General features: G+C 45.9%; 1 protein-coding gene across 4 annotated transcripts in view; it reads left to right on the top strand.

Moving 5' to 3' along the window:
* GABRA3 (gamma-aminobutyric acid type A receptor subunit alpha3) overlaps positions 1–24,606 on the top strand; it is a 161,936-nt gene that overhangs the window by 61,488 nt on the left and 75,842 nt on the right. For all 4 annotated transcript variants that reach the window (XM_077283362.1, XM_077283363.1, XM_077283360.1 and 1 more), the window contains exons 3-4: positions 13,344–13,465; positions 21,389–21,456. In XM_077283362.1, the coding sequence (XP_077139477.1) occupies positions 13,344–13,465; positions 21,389–21,456 (190 nt within the window). The remainder of the gene's footprint in view (positions 1–13,343; positions 13,466–21,388; positions 21,457–24,606) is intronic.

The raw sequence follows: 24,606 nt of genomic DNA, 5'->3' as shown, positions 1-24,606 counted from the left end.
CCCCCGTGGCTACGATCGCTCTGATTGGCTGTTGAAAGTGAAACAGCCAATCAGAGCGATTTGTAATATTTCACCTATGAAAATGGTGAAATATTACAATCCAGCCATGGCCGATGCTGCAATAGCATCTGCCATGGCTGGAGACCCTGATCTGCCCCCCCCCACCGCCACCGATCGCCCCCCCAGTCGGCCTTTCTGCCCCGATCTCCTGTCCGCTCCCCTCCTCCCTCCTGTCCGCTCCCCCGGTCCTCTTGTCCGCTCCCCCGGTCCTCCGATGCCCCCCCCCCCGTGTTCCGATCCCACCCCCCCATACTTACCTAGCTTCGATGTCCCTCCCGGTGTCCGGCCGTCTTCTCCATGGGCGCCGCCATCTTGGAAAATGGCGGGCGCATGCGCAGTGCGCCCGCCGAATCTGCCAGCTGGCAGATTCATTACAAGTACATTTTGATCGCTGTGGTAGGTTCTATCGCAGCGATCAAAATAAAAAAATAATAAATAAACCCCCCCCTTTATCACCCCCATAGGTAGGGACAATAATAAAATAAAGAAAATATTTTTTTTTCTTTTTCCTCTAGGGTTAGGGTTAGAACTAGGGTTAGAACTAGGGGTAGGGTTAGGGTTAGGGTTACGGGTAGGGTTAGGGTTAGGGGTAGGGTTATGGCATGTGCACACAGTGCGGATTTGGCTGCGGATCCGCAGCGGATTGGCAGCGGATCCGCAGCGGATTGGCAGCGGATCCGCAGCGGATTGGCCGCGGATCCGCAGCGGATTGGCCGCTGCGAATTCGAAGCAGTTTTCCATCAGGTTTACAGTACCATGTACACCTATGGAAAACCAAATCCGCTGTGCCCATGGTGCGGAAAATTCCGTGCAGAAACGCTGCGTTGTATTTTCCGCAGCATCTCAATTCTTTGTGCGGATTCCGCAGCGTTTTACACCTGTTCCTCAATAGGAATCCGCAGGTGAAATCCGCACAAAAAAACACTGGAAATCTGCTGTAAATCCGCAGGTAAAACGCAGTGCCTTTTACCTGCAGATTTTTCAAAAATCGTGCGGAAAAATCTCACACGAATCCGCAACGTGGGCACATAGCCTTAGGGTTAGGGTTGGAATTAGAGTTAGGGTTGGAATTAGGGCTAGGGTTTGAAATAGGGTTAAGATTAGGCTTGTGGTTAGGGTTACGGATAGGGTTAGGGGTGTGTTGGGGTTACAGTTGTGGTTAGGGTTGGGATTAGGGTTACGGTTGGGATTAGGGTTAGGATTAGGGTTAGGGTTGGAATTAGGGTTACGGGTGTGTTGCGGTTAGGGTTGTGGTTAGGGGTGTGTTGGGGTTAAGGTTGTGATTAGGGTTATGGCTACAGTTGGGATTAGGATTAGGGGTGTGTTGGGGTTAGTGTTGAAGTTAGAATTGAGGGGTTTCCACTGTTTAGGCACATCAGGGGTCTCCAAACGCAACATGGCGCCACCATTGATTCCAGCCAATCTTGCGTTCAAAAAGTCAAATGGTGCTCCCTCCCTTCCAAGCCCCGACGTGCGCCCAAACAGTGGTTTACCCCCATATTTGGGGTACCAGCGTACTCAGGACAAACTGGGCAACAACTGTTGGGGTCCAATTTCTCCTGTTACCCTTGCAAAAATAAAAAATTACTTGCTAAAACATAATTTTTGAGGAAAGAACAATTATTTTTTATTTTCACGGCTCTGCGTTATAAACTTCTGTGAAGCACTTGGGGGTTGAAAGTGCTCACCACACATCTAGATAAGTTCCTTCGGGGGTCTAGTTTCCAAATGGGGTCACTTGTGGGGTGTTTCTACTGTTTAGGCACATCAGGGGCTCTGCAAATGCAATGTGACGCCCGCAGACCATTCCATCAAAGTCTGCATTTCAAATGTCACTACTTCCCTTCCGAGCCCTGACGTGTGCCCAAACAGTGGTTTACCCCCACATATGGGGTATCAGCGTACTTACAACAAACTGGGCAACAAATATTGGGGTCCAAATTCTCCTGTTACCCTTGTGAAAATAAAAAATTGCTTGCTAAAACATCTTTTTTGAGGAAAGAAAAATGATTTTTTATTTTCACGGCTCTGCGTTGCAAACTTCTGTGAAGCACTTTGGGGTTGAACGTGCTCACCACACATCTAGATAAGTTCCTTGGGGGGTCTAGTTTCCAAAATGGGGTCACTTGTGGGGGGTTTCTACTGTTTAGGCATATCAGGGGCTCTGCAAACGTAACATGATGCCCGCAGACCATTCCATCAAAGTCTGCATTCCAAAACGTCACTACTTCCCTTCCGAACCCCGACGTGTGCCAAAACAGTGGTTCACCCCCACATATGGGGTATCAGCGTACTCAGGAGAAACTGGACAACAACTTTTGGGGTCCAATTTCTCCTGTTACTCTTGCAAAAATAAAAAATTCTGGGCTAAAAAAATATTTTTGAGGAAAGGAAACACATTTATTATTTTCACGGCTCTGCGTTATAAACTTCTGTGAAGCACTTGGGGGTTCAAAGTGCTCACCACACATCTAGATTAGTTCCTTGGGAGGTCTAGTTTCCAAAATTGGGTCACTTGTGCGGGAGCTCCAATGTTTAGGCACACAGGGGCTCTCCAAACGCGACATGGTGTCCGCTAATGATTGGAGCTAATTTTCCATTCAAAAAGCCAAATGGCATGCCTTCCCTTCCGAGCCCTGCCGTGCGCCCAAACAGTGGTTTACCCCCACATATCGGGTATCATCGTACTCAGGACAAACTGGACAACAACATTTGGCATCCAATTTCTCCTATTACCCTTGGGAAAATAAAAAATTCTGGGCTAAAAATTATTTTTGAGGAAAGAAAAATTATTTTTTTATTTTCACGGCTCTGCGTTATAAACTTCTGTGAAGCACCTGGGGGTTATAAGTGCTCACTATGCATCTAGATAAGTTCCTTGGGGGGTCTAGTTTCCAAAATGGGGTCACTTGTAGGGGAGCTCCAATGTTTAGGCACACAGGGGCTCTCCAAACGCGACATGGTGTCCGCTAACGATTGGAGCTAATTTTCCATTCAAAAAGTCAAATGGCACGCCTCCCCTTCCGAGCCTTGCCGTACACCCAAACAGTGGTTTACCCCCACATATGAGGTATCGGCGTACTCAGGAGAAATTGCCCAACAAATTTTAGGCTCCATTTTAGCCTGTTGCCCATGTGAAAATGAAAGAATTGAGGCTAAAAGAAATTTTGTGTGAAAAAAAAGTACTTTTTCATTTTTGCGGATCAATTTGTGAAGCACCTGGGGGTTTAAAGTGCTCACTATGCCTCTAGATGAGTTCCTTGGGGGGTCTAGTTTCCAAAATGGGGTCACTTGTGGAGGAGCTCCAATGTTTAGGCACACAGGGCTTTCCAAACGCGACATGGTGTCCGCTAACGATGGAGATAATTTTTCATTCAAAAAGTCAAATGGTGCTCCTTCCCTTCCGAGCCTTACCATGTGCCCAAACAGTGGTTTACCCCCACATGTGAGGTATTGGTGTACTCAGGAGAAATTGCCCAACAAAATTTAGGATCCATTTTATCCTGTTGCCCATGTGAAAATGAAAAAATTGAGGCTAAAATAATTTTTTTGTGAAAAAAAAGTACTTTTTCATTTTTACGGATCAATTTGTGAAGCACCTGGGGGTTTAAAGTGCTCGCTATGCTTCTAGATAAGTTCCTTGGGGGGTCTAGTTTCCAAAATGGGGTCACTTGTGGGGGAGCTCCAATGTTTAGGCATACGGGGGCTCTCCAAACGCGACATGGTGTCCGCTAAAGATTGGAGCCAATTTTTCATTCAAAAAGTCAAATGGCGCTCCTTCCCTTCCGAGCCCTGCCGTGCGCCCAAACAGTGGTTTACCCCCACATATGAGGTATCAGCGTACTCAGGACAAATTGGACAACAACGTCCTTGGTCCAGTTTCTCCTTTTACCCTTGGAAAAATAAAAAAATTGTTGCTAAAAGATCATTTTTGTGACTAAAAAGTTAAATGTTCATTTTTTACTTCCATGTTGCTTCTGCTGCTGTGAAACACCTGAAGGGTTAATAAACTTCTTGAATGTTGTTTTGAGCACCTTGAGGGGTGCAGTTTTTAGAATGGTGTCACTTTTGGGTATTTTCAGCCATATAGAACCCTCAAAATGACTTCAAATGTGAGGTGGTCCCTAAAAAAAATGGTTTTGTAAATTTTGTTGTAAAAATGAGAAATCACTGGTCAAATTTTAACCCTTATAACTTCCTAGCAAAAAAAAAAATTGTTTCCAAAATTGTGCTGATGTAAAGTAGACATGTGGGAAACGTTATTTATTAACTATTTTGTGTCACATAACTCTCTGGTTTAACAGAATAAAAATTCAAAATGTGAAAATTGCGAAATTTTCAAAATTTTCGCCAAATTTCCGTTTTTTTCACAAATAAACTCAGAAATTATTGCCCTAAATTTACCACTAACATGAAGCCCAATATGTCACTAAAAAACAGTCTCAGAATCGCTAGGATCCGTTGAAGCGTTCCTGAGTTATTACCTCATAAAGGGACACTGGTCAGAATTGCAAAAAACGGCAAGGTCATTAAGGCCAAAATAGGCTGGGTCATGAAGGGGTTAAAGGGGTTCTCTGGGGCTGATGATTTTGAAGCTTAGATAGTATATTTCCCCACATGTAGAGCTTGGTCCCCAAGGCTCCCAGGGTAGTTGGTAAGAGGGATGATTGACAGTGGGGTGCAGGACTGAGGATGCAGGAAATAATTGCAGGACACAGGGGTAACAGTTTTGTTTACCTTTTACTATTAGAATTTAGGTACAGTCCAGGGTACAGGTAACCAGTGATGGTGGGGTCCAGGCAGCCTGGAAACAGATTGGGATCCACTTAACCAGGTGGGTTCGGAGGCCTTCTCTCTGCACTGTACACTGTGTTCCAAATTATTATGCAAATAATATTTCCTCATATTTTCTCTAAATTACCTATCTGAATTGCAGTTATTGTTATTTTCCAGTCATCTACTATTCTAGTATAATTGCAATGTTTTGGAACAAACTGCCTATGAAAACAGTATCTTTTAAAAAAAAAAAAACACTCAAAATGCATGTTCCAAATTATTATGCACAGCAGAGTTTTCAACCTTTTTTTTTATTTTGAACAAAAAAATGGTTAATTGTGAAGTTATAAGTGCAGCGCCCCAGAGTCATGGTCGTTGCAGTACTGGTGCTCCGCCGCTAAGGGGGGCTATGGTACGTCTGATGGCACTGAAGGAGTTCATCTGACCAGGTATCACAGACACCAATACATTTCACAGTCTGGCCTCCAGGGGGAGCTAAGGGCACTATGCATTAGGCCACTCCTCACAGTCTGGTAAAACTGGGGGTTGGATAGGAAGTTAGTTCAGAAAGCTGACTGGGTTGGAACCAGGCAACACCTTGTGGCAGAGGGTGTTGTAGGGGAAGATTCAGAGGGGTCCCTGTCAGGGGTGGGATCCTGACAGAGGCCTAGCGACCAGAGAGAACGTTACGGGACCGCGCCTGCACGATATAGCGGCGGTACCCCAAGAAAGGACAAGAAGCGAGATTTATTGTGCTGAGTGAGAAATGAGATCAACGCAACAAGGAGAATACCAGTAGGAGTCGTGCTGTAAGACGAGGCAACATCCTACTGAGGCACGTAACCGGTGGCCGGAACGCCGAGGAAGTATAGAGCTCCAGGCCAAACTTCAAACCTACGGCAGGACAGTCAGTTATAGGCGGGCTGTCTCACCCAATTGACCTAGGAAGACACAGGGGAATAACAACAGGAGTGGGGCGACGCTAGAGTCCCGGAAGAGCTCCGAGCCTCCCCGTCATACGGGTGCGTCCTAACCATAAGATCTGAAGGACGTGGAAGAACATCAGAATCGAGTTGTGAGGGAACATGAGAAACAGACACAACAGTTGTGGGGACCATCCCGTAAGCAAAGCAGGGGAGGACCACAACACACAAGCGCTAGAAGGTAGGCACAGATTTCCACCTGCAAAGGGAATTCTGGAGGTGCCATCGGACCGGCCGGACTTGCACAGCCTGGTTAACCGTATTCCGGATTGAGGATCCTGAAACCTTCAGTAAAGAGGTAAAGAGACTGCAACCTGGTGTCCTCGTTATTTACCGCGACCGGCACTTCACCGCACCATAACATCGTCACCATACCTCCACCTTCATTGTACGCCCCTCAGCAGGGTCACGGACCGGGTCTAGCCACCGTGACAACTCCAGAGCAGAGACTCAGAGGCCCGGTACCGGGTACCCTTCGGCCCTGCAACAGTGGGGGCGCTACAACTAGCATTATCACCTTATTACAAAATGAAATCAAACAGTTTTCAAGTGAAAACTTTATTCTAGGTGATGTTACATTTGCACATAGGACCCCTTGTTCGAAAGAAGCTTCTGAACTCTCTCGTCCATTGAATTTGTCAGTTTTTGGATGGTTTCTGCTTCAATTGTTTTGCATGTGGACAGAATACCCTCCCAGAGCTGTTGCTTAGATGTGAACTGCCTCCCGCCATCATAGACACTCCTTTTGATGATGCTCCAGAGGTTCTCAATGGGGTTGAGGTCAAGGGAAGATGGTGGCCACACCATAAGTTTGTCCTCTTTTATGCCCATAGCAGCCAGAGATGCAGATGTGTTTTTTGCAGCATGAGACGGTGCATTATCATGCATGAAAATGATCTTGCTGCGGAAAGCACGGTTCTTCCTATTGAACCATGGCAGGAAGAGTTGTTTTAGAAACTCCACATAGATTATGGAGTTCATCTTTGCCCCTTCAGGGATCATAAAGGGGCCGACAATCTCTCTCCCCATGATTCCAGCCCAAAACATTACTCCACCTCCTCCTTGTTGGCGCCTTAGCCGTGTTTTCATGGGGTGTCCATCAACCAGCCATCCTCCACTCCATCCATCTGGACCATCGAGCGTTGCAACGCACTCATCGGTGAACAAAACAGTTTGGAAGTCAGTCTTCATGTATCGTTTGGCCCACTGGAGCCATTTCTGCTTATGTGCAGTGGATAGAGGTGGTCGACAGGATGGCTTACGCACAGCTGCAAACCTCTGAAGGACCCTGCATCTTGTTTTTCTGGGGACGTTGGAAGCACCAGCAGCTTCAAAAACTTGTCTGCTGCTATGACAAGGCATTTTTGCAGCTGCTCTTTTAACCTTACGCAATTGCCTGTTGGAAAGAGTCCTCAATTTTTCTTTATCAGCACACACACGTGTGTGCTGGGAATCAGCTACATACTTCTTGATTGTGTGATGATCACGATGAAGTGTCTTGGCAATGTTGATTGTAGTCATGCCTTGACCTAAATACTCCACAATTTGTTGCTTCTCAGCAGCCGACACATCCTTTTTCTTTCCCATTTTGGCAAAAAATGTAGGCTGCGTAATAATGTGGAACAGCCTTCTTAAGTAGTCTTGCCTTTATTTGGACACACCTGCCAAACTAATTTGCACAGGTATCTGCAATTGCTTTCAGTGATATAAAGAGCCCTGACACACATCACCATCAATGAGTTTAAATGACAAACAAAAAAATTCTAACCTTATCACTCCTAAACTCTATGTGCATAATAATTTGGAACACAGTGTATATCTGACCCTTGCTGGTAGAAGCTCTGCACGAGTCCTCTCAGTGTCTGTATTCTCAACCTGTATGGCTGACAGCCAGAAACTTTCATGGGCACGGTCCTCTCTCTCTGGCAGACACAGGCTCCTGACTTGCTGTGGTACCTGCAGGTGTTAGGTGACTTGCAATCTCCAGCCCTCCGGGTCCAGTGGCTGGGTCTGCAATTCCCACACCACCACGTGAGCTCAATCGCAGCTCCGGACCCCAGGTTCCTCTCCTTTGCCTCCCCTCCTCTCACTGTCCCTAACAGACTGTCTCACCCCTCCCCCAGGCCAGAATTTATAGGGAAGATACCCTGACACCGGGTTTAGAGCTCCAGCTTCTGGTCTGGAGTCAGGACAGTGTTGCATGTCAGTATTACCTGATTAAGGGATCCCTCCTTGTTTTCAGGCATGACATTACCTCCCCTGTGAGGAAGAAAACACCATTGTGGCATCCGGACTCCTGGGGTGCCACAGTAGAATCTTGCATTTCTTCCTGTTAAATACCATTCTTTTAGTCGCTGCCCATTGTTCAAGCTTCTCTAGATCCTTCTGAATCCTTTCTCTGTCTTCTCTAGTGTCAGCTATCCTTCCTAGCTTTGCATCGTCCTCAAATTTGATTAGTTTACCTTCAGTACCGTGATGTAGATCATTTATAAAAATGTTGAACACCACTGGGGCCAGGACAGAGCCTTGTGGTACCCCACTTGAAAAATGAATAATCATGAATATTCATAAATGAATACTCATATCTCCTCTTCATACCCTCGCTGCTCCAATCTCTGCAGGGAGCACTCTAAAGTGTTGTCTTTACAGCGGGCACGATGAAGTGACATAGTTACTGTTCTTAATCATAGCATAATGAAAACTGACCCAGTTCTCAGAATTTAACCCTGCTGTTCTGTTCGGGTCATAGTGACCCGAACAGACTTTTTGCGGCCCTGTATATTTTTTTCTGTAAGTCTCTAAAACTTGAGACTCCTTGACTTTTCCTCATTTGGGGGGACCTACATATGAGTATATATATATATTTTTTTTTTCGTTTACTTTTTGCTACACGAAAAAAGTTACACTAGTTCTGTTCGGGTCATAGTGACCCGGCATCGTTTTTTACAGCTGTGAGGCCATATTTTCAGTGAAATAAAGGACTTATAACCTCAGTTGGGTCTATTTATTGCATCTACTATTGTATATCAATTGATTTTTTTCCTAAATTATTTCAATGGGGTCATACGCGCGCTCTACCGGGGGTATGCATTGAGATCTGCGCACCATAAAAATGGCTTTATATTGATTATTTTTGGTGCGCAGTCTATTCTAAAATGTAGAGTGCATCCGGAGAGATTACTAGGTGTGCACTACACGTGTATATTTTGCGCAGAACGGACTGCTCAGAACGCGCTGTCTAAGACGGTTTTTGTTTGTAAATCTGAGCTGTAAAGTCTTGCAAATAATTTTTTTGGCTAAGTAAGTCTGTCTTCCTGGCTTATCTGCTTGTTTTCAGAAGTTTTCAAAATGTTTGATTTGATTGTTTTGATTTTTTTTTTTTTTACAAAAATGTGTATTTTTCTATTTTCGTTTTGCTCATTGATCTGTTTTTTCAGAATAAAAACAAAAAAAAAAGATTTCTGTTTCATTTTTCTTTTTTTTACTACCAAACATGTTCACAAACAGTCTAGTAAGCAAAAAGTTATAAAAAAAAATGAGTTAGAGTGTCTAAAATCAAGGTTTAATAAGCTGGGTCATAGTGACCCGAACAGAACTAGTGTATAGTAAATGCGAACAGAACAGCAGGGTTAAATTAAACGCAAAATAAGGATCCCCTCCACTTATGGTTGCATTAGCGAAAAAATCGCAGCATACAAAATTTGCTTCCGAGAATCGGATCACACACGCCCATTCATGTCTGAGAATCTGTAAAAAATATCGGACTGCACTTTGATGACATCTGAGTGATTTTCACGCTCTGACATTATAGAGGAGGTGAAGAAACATTTTTTTTTCTTTCCACTTCCAAGAAAATCGGATCCAACTCTGATGTGAATATGATTAGCATAATCCGATCATTTTTCTCGGATGGAGACAAAGCTGTTGTGTGCACCTGCCCCTACTGGTATGAATTCTAAAAATATTGGGTCTGTGAAACTCTCTTTACTCAGTATTAGCGGACATTTTTCCATTTCAGACCAAGTGGTCATCAGGTATTTAAAGGAAAAATCCACTATGCTTTTCTAAGTTGTATTTTTTAAGAGCGGTAACCACTCCAAACGCATAAGACCCCCAGGACCACTGTAACATGTTTTTAATCAGGCTTAAATAGAATACGATTTTTTGGTACTATTGAGGTGCTGGCATTATTTTCCTACAGATTACATACTGTATTTGCTAATTCCAGAGAACTAATTCAATTTTTAAATGTAGACATCTAAATAAATTTAATTCTTTGTCCAGACACCTAAATATATTACAACCCCAGACGACATCCTCTTAATGAAGTCAGACTCCAAACTGAACTCATGAATAATTGCAGACACAATTCCCACATACAATTTGCTCTTTGACCACAGCTCTATCTATGTTCAGGTCCCAGTCTTTACCACTAACCAAGTGCACATTTCAGACACGGAATTACGTTTTGTCCTCTAAATATATTGAAAACTCCTTTAATTTTGTTCTGACCCACTTAATAAATTCAGACCCCAGACCATATGCTTTTAAGAAATTCAGGGAATGACAAAATATCATTGGCACGTCTTTTGTAAAATTCTTTATACCATCAAGTTGGTTGTCTTAGGTGAAAGCCTGTAACCATCAAGCGTGTTAACTCCCTGTGACTTATTTGGAAGAACAATTTGTTAATTTGGAGACCATCATTTTTTTCCCCAAGCTATTGGCTCTGCAACTGGACACACTCCATTAGGAAAATATATCAATTTATGTCTTGTGCCTGCCATGGCTAAAAACCAAGCACCTGTCAGTGATTGGAGCTGTCTGGTAAGATTATTTTATGGTGTGTTTAGGCTAGAAATTAGCTTAGGAAAAATTGACACAAAAGGCAAAAAAGAGTAATAGAAAGCAATAAAAACGCTTACCCCATACTTATCAAGATCTTGTCTTAGAAGTGTGTTTGTAAATATGTAGGAAACAAATTCTCTCTACAGTTTTCAAAAGACATCAAACTTTCTTGATGAATCACACATCATTAATTAATTATTAGCCTCAATGCCATTTGTTCCTGGATAAACTTTTTTTTAATTCTGATATTTCAGTAATCACTCTGTGGGTTGTGACTTGTCTGATTGTGCGTAATCCTTTCCTGTCTTCCTTTCCTATATTGATGTCTAAATGACCTTTCCTCCTCATGTAATGAATGTACATTGGGCTTTGGAAATAATAAATAATCTGACCATTATTTTTTTTTTTTTACACTTTTGTAATATACTTATCTGACTGATCCTACTCCTGCGTCATCTGCCTCTGTCTTTCCAGGCATCGCCATGCTGTCTCTCTGGTTAGATGTGCACAATGCCACCAACATACTGTATTGTGTTACGCCATGTTGTGTGTGTTTCTGCTCACCAACCTATTATAGGGTTTGGTCAGCAGATTTGATCATTATTTCATTCTACGACACATAGAGCAGCACCACTCCCTATTTAGCCTCCCAGCAGTCTGCTGGTTGTTGCCAGTTACTACATTCCTGTTTGGTTTGCTCATGGTCCTCACTGTGCGGTCATCAATATCACATCGTTAGGGGTCCGATCTCAGTCAACTCACATTCACTTCAAAACGAGCTGAGCTTCAGCACCTAGGAATGTCCCCTACACATGTACCGAGCGGTCTATGTGTACGCAAAAAAATCTGATGCCTTACAGATGATCCGCACTGCACCCGATTTTTAGAGGTATTGCAATTTTCTCTATCATGACCCGGGCTCTATGTGTCACTGTGTCTCCTGGGTATTAGGGCAGACAGGTGATATGTAATCCAGCTGTCTTGCCGATTTCTGCTGTGCGTCCTAGAGTCAGACACAACCTCGGTCTTCCGGCTACCGGAATCTGCGCTCAGCCAGGAAGACAGTCCAAGCGCTGCTATTCTATCCTGGTGTCACTCTCCTGCGGTCTGTACAGGTACCACCTTCTCCAGAGAAGGTCTCATGCGGCTCCAAGGCCACCGGATCATAACACTGACTCCTCCTCCAGACCAGGATGTAAATTCAGGGATGCTCCCCTAAAACTGGGTTCAGAGCTCCCCCTTCTGGCCTGGATTCAGAATGTGTTGTGTATACAGTTTACCTGCCAAAGGGATCCCTCCTGTCTCCAGGCTTGGCATTACCTTCCCCGAGAGGAAGGCAGCACCACTGTGGTACCCGAACTCCTGGGGTGCCACATAAGCCCTCTTTTATAGCATTCTAGTGTGCTGTATGTATGTGCCCAATACCCTCTGCAGATACCAATAAAGAGCTGTCATTATACTCACAGACAGGGCTGTCCAGCGTCTCTGGTCCTGATCTGACACCTCCTCTCTTCTTATGATCGCCGGCCTCCTGTCCTGCTTCATGTGGATGATGCATCCTGCGTCATCCACACAGTGTACCACATCGCGCTCTTGCGCAGGCGTACTTCTCTCTGCCTAGCCGAGTGTAGATAGAAATAGTGTTGTGCACATTCACCGGATTTTCTTCCAGGTCTTCAGCGCTCTTTGGCCTTTCCTGGCGCATGTGCACTACAGTACTTTATGTGCTGTACCTGTGCAGGAGTGCAATTGGGGGACCGTGTGTGAATGATGCCGGATATGTCATCCGCAGGGAAGGAAGATGGCGATGGTAAGAAAAGAGGAGGCGCAGGATCAAGGCCAGTGACGCCCATTGGACCGAACCGCGCCAGCTGTAATTTTATTAAAAGGTCTTTTTTGTGCCTTGGGGAATTAGAGACATACATACAGCGTACTAGAATGCTATAAAAGAAGGCTTACAGGTTGTGGCCGTACTTTATATTGGAAAAACCCTGTGACACTTTCCCTTTAACATAGGAAACTGTATGTGATTTATGTGATTTATTACAGGAAAGTGATTACAGCGCACTCACTGTGTAATGAGTGGTGACTGTCACAGTCCCCCGCACCGCCGGATGATTGGAAGCGACTGGCTGCAGGCAGAATTCACCGTAACTTCATTTTCTCCCTGTAGCCGTACATCCAGTAAATCAACCTAACAAGAGTTAAGCGCTGTAGATTATCACTATGTATGCAAATAAATAACTTTTTTATAGGTGACACTTTCCCTTTAAGACTTTCTAGTGTAAGTTAATACTATCTTGGGGTACTAGTCTGCAGTCACTCTATGTGAATCCTCACAGCGCCCAGAGCGCCGGTGCCGGAGGGCACATGACCACAAGTATGTGATTTGCATACATATGGTCACATTCCAACTAGACATGTGCAGCATCAATCAATACAAGAGAGGCCGCACACGTCTAGTCTGAATGTGGCTGGATGTATTGCAATCGCATTTCCACCCACTCACATAGAGTGACTGCTGACTTAAGCCCCAACTCTGGTCATCCCCTTTAATAGAATTTTGGGTCAACTTCTAATAAAACTAAGTAAAAGGACTCTGCCAGTGAAAATGCCATATAATTATTCAGTTCCTATGATGAAGCTCTGACTATCGCTCTGTGGTTTCTTGCACAGGTTGTCACCTAAACACGCTCCTGAAGTTGTTGATGACAGTAAGGACAATATCACTTTATTTACCAGGATCCTGGACCGACTTCTTGATGGATATGACAACAGATTAAGGCCAGGACTAGGGGGTAAGGACTTGGTTGATGATGTATGGTAGATCTACTGCTTCATTGAATTGAATGGTTCTCTTGGGGGTTCCCGTCCTGCTTTTTTTCTGGATTCCAATGGAAACCCCCATGTACAGTTGTGGCCAAAAGTATTGACACCCCTGCAATTCTGTCAGATAATACTCAGTTTCTTCCTGAAAATGATTGCAAACACAAATTCTTTGGTATTGTTATCTTCATTTAATTTGTCTTAAATGAAACAACACAAAAGAGAATGAAGCAAAAAGCAAAACATTGATCATTTCACACAAAACTCCAAAAATGGGCCAGACAAAAGTATTGGCACCCTCAGCCTAATAATTGGTTGCACAACCTTTAGCCAAAATAACTGCGATCAACCGCTTCCGGTAACCATCAATGAGTTTCTTACATTGCTCTGCTGGAATTTTAGACCATTCTTCTTTGGCAAACTGCTCCAGGTCCCTGATATTTGAAGGGTGCCTCCTCCAAACTGCCATTTTTAGATCTCTCCACAGGTGTTCTATGGGATTCAGGTCTGGACTCATTGCTGGCCACCTTAGAAGTCTCCAGTGCTTTCTCTCAAACCATTTTCTAGTGCTTTTTGAAGTGTGTTTTGGGTCATTGTACTGCTGGAAGACCGGTGACCTCTGAGGGAGACCCAGCTTTCTCACACTGGGCCCCACATTATGCTGCAAAATTTGTTCTCCTGTAAACTCTATGTTGATGCCTTTGCCCAAAAAGCTCTACTTTTGTCTCATCTGACCAGAGAACATTCTTCCAAAATGTTTTAGACTTTTTCAGGTAAGTTTTGGCAAACTCCAGCCTGGCTTTTTTATGTCTCGGGGTAAGAAGTGGGGTCTTCCTGGGTCTACTAACATACAATCCCTTTTCATTCAGACGCCGACGGATAGTACTGGTTGACACTGTTGTACCCTCGGACTGCAGGGCAGCTTGAACTTGTTTGGATGTTAGTCGATGTTCTTTATCCAACATCCGCACAATCTTGCATTGAAATCTCTTGTCAATTTTTCTTTTCCGTCCACATCTAGGGGGTTAGCCACAGTGCCATGGGCTTTAAACTTCTTGATGACACTGCGCACGGTAGACACAGGAACATTCAGGTCTTTGGAGATGGACTTGTAGCCTTGAGATTGCTCATGCTTCCTCACAATTTGGTTTCTCAAGTCCTCAGACAGTTCTTTGGTCTTCTTTCTTTTCTCCATGCTCAATGTGGTACACACAAGGACACAGGACAGAGGTTGAGTCAACTTTAATCCATGTCAACTGGCTGCAAGTGTGATTTAGTTATTGCCAACACCTGTTAGGTGGCACAGGTAAGTTACAGGTGCTGTTAATTACACAAATTAGAGAAGCATCACATGATTTTTCGAACAGTGCCAATACTTTTGTCCACCCCCCTTTTTTATGTTTGGTGTGGAATTATATCCAATTTGGCTTTAGGACAATTCTTTTTGTGTTTTTTCATTTAAGACAAACTAAATGAAGATAATAATACCAAAGAATTTGTGTTTGCAATCATTTTCAGGAAGAAACTGAGTATTATCTGACAGAATTGCAGGGGTGTCAATACTTTTAGCCACAACTGTAGCACTCAGGGTAGAGCACTGTATAAGTGTAAACCTAGCCTTACAGGGTTATTCCTAAAATTATTATAAGATCTCCACTTTGTACATCTGCATGTACTGTATTGTCATAACCACAAACCACAAATCTAGAAGAATTAATTATTACTTGAAAATCTCACAAAAAAATACCGTAATTAAAATGTACAAACCTCTGACAACAAATTATACCAAAAATACTTATTTTAGCTGTCTCCATGCTATATCGTTTTCTGGGAAAGTAGTTGGCAACCAATTCCTGATACCACAGGGTGAACGCTCTTTCCCAGACTAACGTGAGAGTTATAAGTGAGAATATTTGGTTGTCCTTAGGGCACACAGGGACATCGCCAAAACCTTACAAATTCATACACAAAAGAGCTGTGGCCATAGGACAGGAGCCCTGTGACCCGCCTCTTACCTGACGGCAGTTCCAGCCTCTTCCTTGATTGGCCTAGTGCATTGGTGTCATTGTTATAGGGTGATATACATGTGACTAGCTATTGAACCCGTTCTACGCCTGGGTGGCGAGCATTTATATTGGTATATGGCCTCCATCCTGGTATGTGCTGCTCTCATCTTGCTCTCCCATCCTGTCATGTGCTGCTCCATCCTGCATCCCCATCCTGTCATGTGGTCCCATCCTGCGCCCCCATCCTGTCATATGCTGCTCCATCCTGCATGCCCATCCTGTCATGTGCTGTTCCATCCTGCGCCCCCATCCTATCATGTGCTGCTCCATCCTGTGTCCCCATCCTGTCATGTGCTCCCATCCTGCCATGTGCTGCTCCATCCTGCGTCCCCATCCTGTCATGTGCTGTTCCATCCTGCGCCCCCATCCTATCATGTGCTGCTACATCCTGCGTCCCCATCTTGTCATGTGCTCCCATCCTGCGCCCCCATCCTGTCATGTGCTGCTCCATCCTGCATCCCCATCCTGTCATGTGCTGCTCCATCCTGCGCCCCCATCCTATCATGTGCTGCTCCATCCTGAGTCCCCATCCTGTCATATGCTGCTCCATCCTACACCCCCATCCTGTCATGTGTGTGCCCCCATTCTGTCATGTGCTGCTCCCATCCTGTGCCCCCATTCTGTCATGTGCTGCTCCCATCCTGTGCCCCCATTCTGTCATGTGCTGCTCCCATCCTGTCATGTGCTCCCATCCTGCGCCCCATCCTGTCATGTGCACCCATCCTGCACCCCCATCCTGTCATGTGCTGCTCCCATCGTGCGCAATCATTCTGTCATGTGCTGTTCCCATCCTGTGCCCCCATTCTGTCATGTGCTGCTCCCATCCTGTGCCCCCATTCTGTTGTAATGTGCTGCACCCATTCTGCCTGTTCCTGTTTCCATTCTGCCATATGTTGCTCCCATCTTTCTCTCTCCGGCTCTACTGCCCGAGTGCGGCTGTGCTGAGTGCGGGCGGCTGTGCTGAGTGCGGGCGGCTGTGCTGAGTGCGGGCGGCTGTGCTGAGTGCGGGCGGCTGTGCTGAGTGCGGGCGGCTGAGCTGAGTGCGGGCGGCTGTGCGTGGCGGTGGTGAGTGCAGGCGGCTGTGCGTGGCGCGGTGGTGAGTGCGGGCGGCTGTGCGTGGCGCGGTGGTGAGTGCGGGCGGCTGTGCGTGGCGGTGGTGAGTGCGGGCGGCTGTGCATGGCGGTGGTGAGTGCGGGCGGCTGTGTGTGGCGGTGGTGAGTGCGGGCGGCTGTGTGTGGCGGTGGTGACTGCGGGCGGCTGTGCGTGGCTGTGGTGAGTGCGGGCGGCTGTGCGTGGCGGTGGTGAGTGCGGGCGGCTGTGCGTGGCGGTGGTGAGTGCGGGCGGCTGTGCGTGGCGGTGGTGAGTGCGGCCGGCTGTGCGTGGCGGTGGTGAGTGCGAGCGGCTGTGCGTGGCGGTGGTGAGTGTGGGCGGCTGTGCGTGGCGGTGGTGAGTGCGGGCGGCTGTGTGTGGCGGTGGTGAATGCGGGCGGCTGTGCGTGGCGGTGGTGAGTGCAGGCGGCTGTGCGTGGCTGTGGTGAGTGCGGGTGGCTGTGCGTGGCTGTGGTGAGTGCGGGTGGCTGTGCGTGGTGGTGCTGAGAGTGCGGGCGGCTGTGCTGGGTGCCGAGTGCTGGGGGCCTGAGCAGGCGGGGACACCGACGCGCTGTGGGGGTCAGGTGCCGGAGTCGCCACTAGCTCAGGCCCCCGGCACTTGCTATATTTACCTGTCTCCCGTTCCACCGCTCCGTCTTCCGGGTCCTCTGGCTGTGACTGTTCAGTCAGAGGGCGGTGCGCATTAAGCGCGTCATCGCACCCTCTGAACTGAACGTCACAGGCGTCCGCGCTTTCCGGCGCCATTTTCTTGAAGACACGCAGTGTGTCTTCAAGAAAATGGCGCCGGAAAGCGCGGACTGCGCAGGCGCCGATTCCGGGAGCAGGGGGACATTCATGGCCCGGAATCGCATCGGTGGAATGGGACAGGTAAATATTGCATACTCACCATCCTGGCTCGTCCCTGCTTCTCCGTTGGAGATCGCGGTGTGCGTTCAGTGCTTACGCATACCGCGATCTCCTGGGAGCGTCACTCTGTGGGGTCCAGACTGCGCCGGCGCTTGCGCTTGCGCAGTCTATAAAGGCTTCGGACAGAGTGACGCTCCCAGCGTTATATTATAGATGTCGGCAAGGCCAAAGAAGAGGCGCGGAAACTGGCAGGTAAGAGTTGGTTCACAAGGCTCCTGTCTGACATGGTCACTGTCTGACCACTGGACCGAATCCTGCGAATCGATCTCTTCAAAACCTATTTCCCACAATTAATTTATTATGACCAACTGTGGTTTGTGAAGGGGAAAGAGCCATAGACAATACCATAAAATCAGCCTATGATTGGTCAAAATGTCCTACCCTTTACCATTTGTGGTTTAGTGTATTATTGAAGGTTTCTAGATCTCTCCCTGGAACAGCATTGGACTTGAGGCTTCATAGGAACATAATGTAACTTGACCCAAATTTTCATGTCTGTGCAAATGGAGCTCCTATCCCTAGCGCCCTTGTCCACAGGAGAAGCTGCATATCTTGTCTAAGAAATTACATTTAATGAGAACCTGTCACCATAAAAATGAAGCCAAATCTGGAGGCACCATGTTATAGAGCAGAAATACCTATTTTTTTTCTGAGATTTTTGGTCCAGTAGGTGGTGCTATCAGTGACTGAGAGCTACCTCTGAACGCACAGTTATGCAAGGACAGCTGTCAGTCATTGATGGGACCACCCACTGGACTCACTGATAGGAACGCCAACTGTTCCAAAAATCCCCAGAAAGAACAGAGAAATTATAAAAATAAAAAGTTATACTGAATAATTGCTCTCAAAACTATGCATCGACTTGCTTTGCTTCCCCTGCTGTATGACATGCTGCCTGAAGATCGCATGGTGACAGGTTCCCTTTAAGTGCTGTTCGTCAGGTATTAAATACGCAGATATATTTCTACCAGGTCACACTAGTAAATTTTATTTAAAAAAATTATCCTTCTAGTATAAGAACGTGCGATTTGTAATTATAGACTTATAGACGTGGTGCCAAGTCCTGGTTTGGCAGAGTCAATGCACTACGTTCTTCCCCGTTTTAAAACCCTTCCCATTCTGGTTCCAGTGTCTTTCTTCCCTATATCCCATTTGGCTTTTCTAAAGTTTGTGTGCTGTACTTTCTAACCTAGAATATGTAGGACAACTCTTACCAAGTCTACACGGTGCAGGACTCTGGTCTTCCTGACTTTAAGCGTATAGGGCGTTAGCGTTCATGCGTGTGCTAGGTCAGTCTCACTCAGCCTTTCAGGAACTCTCTTTTGGGCTAGACGACTGTCTTTTTGCTTGTAATTTTCACACTTTATCTTGGATTCCTGAACCTAGGCCCAAAGATACAAATCTTAACGTTTTGTCAGTCTGCTTTTGCTTTTATAGGATTGTTTAGTTTATAATTGGGCACTTACAAGTAGACATGCTTGGCCCTTGTTACAACCCTGCCCCGGTCCATTTAATTTCCTTGTGCACCACCTCAGGCTTTGTAAGTAGCCCAGCATGCATTCGCATGTTGTATTTCCTGGCCCTATATAAGGCCTCCCAAAACACACACCTGGGTCTTGGTATTGCTCTAAGACTTGCTGGTAACTCTTTAAGTTGTCTGTGCACAGTTCCAGTCCACATTCCTCAAGACATCTCCTGGCTGTCTGTGCCGTCCCATCCATGAGTACTTGTCTGCGGTTTCCAGTAACCATGCTGTCCGTGGTCTTCATGACTTCATGATTTTATCTACCTGCCTGCAGTTTCCATTATCATTATCTATTTGCCTGGGGTTTACAGAATCGCAACCTGCCTGCAGTTTTCAGGACGTCTTCCTGGCTGTCTGCGGCTTCCAAGGTATTAGACTTTCTTGTTTCTCCAGAGTTTCTGTTTGCTACTCGTCCACGGTCTTCTAAGGGTACCGTCACACATTGAAATTTTCATCGCTGCGACGGCACGATTCGTGACGTCGCAGCGTCGTATAATCATCGCTCCAGCGTCGTAGACTGCGGTCACACGTTGCAATCACGGCGCTGGAGCGATGCCGAAGTCCCCGGGTAACCAGGGTAAACATTGGGTAACTAAGCGCAGGGCCGCGCTTAGTAACCCGATGTTTACCCTGGTTACCAGCGTAAACGTAAAAAAAACAAACCGTACATACTCACCGACGGGTGAGTATGTACGGTTTGTTTTTTTACGTTTACGCTGGTAACCAGGGTAAACATCGGGTTACTAAGCGCGGCCCTGCGCTTAGTTACCCGATGTTTACCCTGGTTACAAGCGAAGACATCGCTGGATCGCTGTCACACACAACGATCCAGCGATGTCAGCGGGTGATCAAGCGACGAAAGAAAGTTCCAAACGATCTGCTACGACGTACGATTCTCAGCAGGGTGTCTGATCGCAGTAGCGTGTCAGACACTGCGATATCGTATGGATATCGCTAGAACGTCACGAATCGTAACGTCGTAGCGATGGAAATTTCAATGTGTGACGGTATCCTAAGACCTCTTCTATGTGCCCACCTGCGTTTTTTAGGATGTCTACCTGGCTGTGTTTGGCTTCCATGGTATTAGACTTTCATGTTACTCCAGAGTTTTGTTTGCTACCAGCCTGTGTCTCCATGCAGTCTGCCAGAGGTCTTCAGTAACTCTGCAATCTGCCTAAGGTCTTCAGTAACTCTGCAATCTGCCTGCATATCTTCCGCCTCCCTGCAGTTTCCAGTATCCTGCCAGATCTCCTAGACAGCTCCCACCTGCCAGTGGTTTCCAGCATCCCAACTGCTTGCCTGCAATCTCCTGGATATCTCCTGCCAGCCAGCAGTTTCCAGCATCCTGCCTTCTTGCCTGAGGTCTCCTGGACGTTTCCTGCTTCAATGTGGTTTTCAGAATTCCACCTGGTTTCCAGCAGTCTCCTGGATGCTTATCTATGATTTCCAGCATCCCGCCTGCTTGCCTGCAATTTCCGGACCCTCAGCTGTGATCCGCATGCTCCACCTAGCTGGTGTACTGATACGCATGGCCCATGTGCCCACCGAGATGTTGGGCTTAGGGGATCCACCTATTGAGCCCACTTTGTGTAACACCTATAATCTCTCTCTGCTCAATCTCCCAGTTCCCGCCAGCTATGAGGGTTTCTTGTTATATTATTTGGACAGGTGGAGACCCCACAAATCTTCAAGACTTCATGTCTGGCCTATTGCCTATACTCAACATTTACGGAACTTCCTATCCTTTATTTTTGACAGATTTTGAAAAGCTTCTTCTCTTTTCTGGCTCAAACCAACATCTGTCCAGAGTTTATGGCTTCCTTCTTCAACTCACAAATTTTGGCTTCCATGCTTAGTCAAGGGGTCAGCTTTGCGTGTTCCCATCTGATGACAATAAACCTAAAGCGTGCTAAATGGCACTTTGTTACATCTTTCTCTGGTGGAGGAGTGGCTCTGTGGAACCACGGGGCCATGTTCAGTTATTTTGACACTTTTGGTCTATTGGTTTTGTATCTATTATCTTTTGATAACAGCTCAGGCGGTGATGCTTTGTCTGTCATTGGCAATTAACCATCCCTCCATACCTTGCAGGATGGGCTGCTGATTCTGAAATAAACCCATTTATGTGTATAATTTACCTTATAGCTGAACACACAGAAATAATGGCCCATGTTCAGGTACTGATGGCTGATGGGTGATAATGGGTTAAAAAAAGGTCAGAATTACTTATCTTTTTTATGTTTTTCTGCTGCTATTGTGCAATATAATAAACTAGTTTTGTTGTTTTAGATTCAGTGACAGAAGTTAAGACAGAAATATATGTCACAAGTTTCGGCCCAGTTTCGGACACAGATATGGTAAGACATCCAAGGGGTTCCGGGTTATTTTACTGCAATCGATATAGCATTTATTCCATTCATTATGTCTAGTAATATATATATATATATATATATATATATATATACAGTACAGACCAAAAGTTTGGACACACCTTCTCATTTAAAGATTTTTCTGTATTTTCATGACTATGAAAATTGTACATTCACACTGTGAGTGTGATACAACTGAAATTATGTCTTATATTCTAGGTTCTTCAAAGTAGCCACCTTTTGCTTTGATGACTGCTTTGCACACTCATGGCATCCTCTTGATGAGCTTCAAGAGGTAATCACCAGGAATGGTCTTCCAACAATCTTGAAGGAGTTCCCAGAGATGCTTAGCACTTGTTGGCCCTTTTGCCTTCACTCTGCGGTCCAGCTCACCCCAAACCATCGTGACTGGGTTCAGGTCTGGTGACTGTGGAGGCCAGGTCATCTGGCGTAGCACCCCATCACTCTCCTTCTTGGTCAAATAGCCCTTACACAGCCTGGAGGTGTGTTTGGGGTCATTGTCCTGTTGAAAAATAAATCATGGTCCAACTAAACGCAAACCAGATGGAATAGCATGCCGCTGCAAGATGCTGTGGTAGCCATGCTGGTTCAGTATGCCATCAATTTTGAATAAATCCCCAATAGTGTCACCAGCAAAGCACCCCCACACCATCACACCTCCTCCTCCATGCATGTAGAGTCCATCCGTTCACCTTTTCTGCGTCGCACAAAGACACGGTGGTTGGAACCAAAGATCTCAAATTTGGACTCATCAGACCAAAGCACAGATCCACTGGTCTAATGTCCATTCCTTGTGTTCTTTAGCCAAAACAAGTCTCTTCTGCTTGTTGCCTGTCCTTAGCAGTGGTTTCCTAAGATTTCTAATCTGAGCTGTTGTTAACCTGCGATTTCTGAGGCTGATGACTCAGATAAACTTATCCTTAAGAAGCAGAGGTGACTCTTGGTCTTCCTTTCCTGGGGTGGTCCTCATGTGAGCCAGTTTCTTTGTAGCGCTTGATGGTTTTTGCCACTGCACTTGGGGACACTTTCAAAGTTTTCCCAATTTTTCGGACTGACTGACCTTCATTTCTTAAAGTAATGATGGCCACTCGTTTTTCTTTACTTAGCTGTTTTTTTCTTGCCATAATACAAATTCTAACAGTCTATTCAGTCGGACTATCAGCTGTGTATCCACCAGACTTCTGCACAACACAACTGATGGTCCCAACCCCATTTATAAGGCAAGAAATCCCACTTATTAAACCTGACAGGGCAGACCTGTGAATTGAAAACCATTCCCGGTGACTACCTCTTGAAGCTCATCAAGAGAATGCCAAGAGTGTGCAAAGCAGTCAACAAAGCAAAAGGTGGCTACTTTGAAGAACCTAGAATATAAGACATAATTTCAGTTGTTTTACACTTTTTTGTTAAGTATATAATTCCACATGTGTTAATTCATAGTTTTGATGCCTTCAGTGTGAATGTACAATTTTTATAGTCATGAAAATACAGAAAAATCTTTAAATGAGAAGGTGTGTCCAAACTTTTGGTCTGTAATGTATATTCAGCAAAAGAGTATAAAGCCTAACTTTTAATATGTAACAAATGGAAACGGAGGCACAGACGTTGAAGTTCACATTCGTTTTGATTAAGATTTAACGTAGAACCGCGGGACTACTGCCCGGGGGGCTCTGAAGGGGGCATGACTACGTGAATCCCAGACACCCTTGGTAAGTCCCCTCAAACAAGGTCAGAATGGAATGCCTGGGGGACACGGGTGCTACCTCCAGTTAGACCCCGAACTCATGGCAGCTGTCCCAGCAGGACAAACGGACAAGCAGGGTTAGCGGGAGACGTGGAGCTAACCAGGTGATACCGGGTGTATGGGTAGAAGCTGATTCCAGCGGTACTGGCGTTGTCCGGAGATGAGGATGGCGGATTGGCGGGACGAGACAGATCTGGTGTAGACAGAGCGAACGTCATCTAAGATAGCAGGGTAACCGGTAGCTGATCATCTGTGGAGACAGAGAGTATAAGCAGAGCACTGGCAGAGAACTTCAGAAACAGAAGCATATGCTGACAGGAACTGGAAGAAGCCACAGTGAATACTTGTTGCTCCGGCGCCCTCCCTATGGTGGAGGAGCTAGAAATAGCAATGAACAACACGCCATTGGCCAGAAGCATCTTTTTAAAAATGCGCGCTGTCTCTTTAAGAGACCGGGAGTGAGCGTGCGCGTGACCTAAGCACTCTGCCTGAGAACTGAAGGAGGAAGGAGGGGCAGAGGCTGCATCCTGACAGCGTGGAGGCGGCACAGAGCGGGAGTCCCGATGGGGACCCCGCAAAGGTACAGAAACCGAACTGGGTGTAACAGTATCCCCCTCTTTACGCCCCCTCTTTTTCAAGCCTGCGTAGAATCTTTTCAGAAGAAGAGGAGCCCGGATATTCTCCTTAGGCTCCCATGACCTCTCCTCAGGACCAAAGCCCCCCCCCCCCAATCCACCAGATAATAGGTCTTACCCCTTACTCTCTTAGTGGCCAAGATATTCTCTACCTCAAAAACATCTTCCTCACTGACGGGATTTGTAGTAGAACCTGAGTCTTTAAAGAAGGAGCTCAAAACTACTGGTTTGAGAAGGGAAAGATGAAAAGAGTTAGACACACGTAAAGAAGGAGGCAATTTCAATTTGTACGAAACTGCGTTAATTTGTTTTAAGACTACAAATGGACCGATGAAGCGAGGTCCCAGTTTGTATGAGGGCATCTTCAGAGGGATATACCTGGAGGAAAGCCACACTTTACCTCCAGGCCAAAAGATTGGAGGGTCCAGACGTCTTTTGTCCGCATGCCTCTTCATACGTTGTGAGTAGTGTTGAGCATTCCGATACCGCAAGTATCGGGTATCGGCCGATATTTTTCCGATATTTTTGTGATATCCGAAATCGGAATCGGAAGTTCCCAATGTATGGTTCCCAGGGTCTGGAGGAGAGGAGACTCTCCTTCAGGCCCTGGGATCCATATTCATGTGAAAAATAAAGAATTAAAATAAAAAATATGGATATACTCACCCGTCCGGCGGCCCCTGGACGTTACCGATGTAACCGGCAGCCTCCATTCCTAAGAATGAGGAGTTTAGGACC

The sequence above is a fragment of the Ranitomeya variabilis genome, chromosome 2 (assembly GCF_051348905.1).
Source record: "Ranitomeya variabilis isolate aRanVar5 chromosome 2, aRanVar5.hap1, whole genome shotgun sequence".
In the NCBI taxonomy this organism is placed as follows: domain Eukaryota; kingdom Metazoa; phylum Chordata; class Amphibia; order Anura; family Dendrobatidae; genus Ranitomeya; species Ranitomeya variabilis.
Note: the sequence above shows the minus strand (reverse complement) of the source record. Positions and strands in the feature narration are given on the sequence as shown.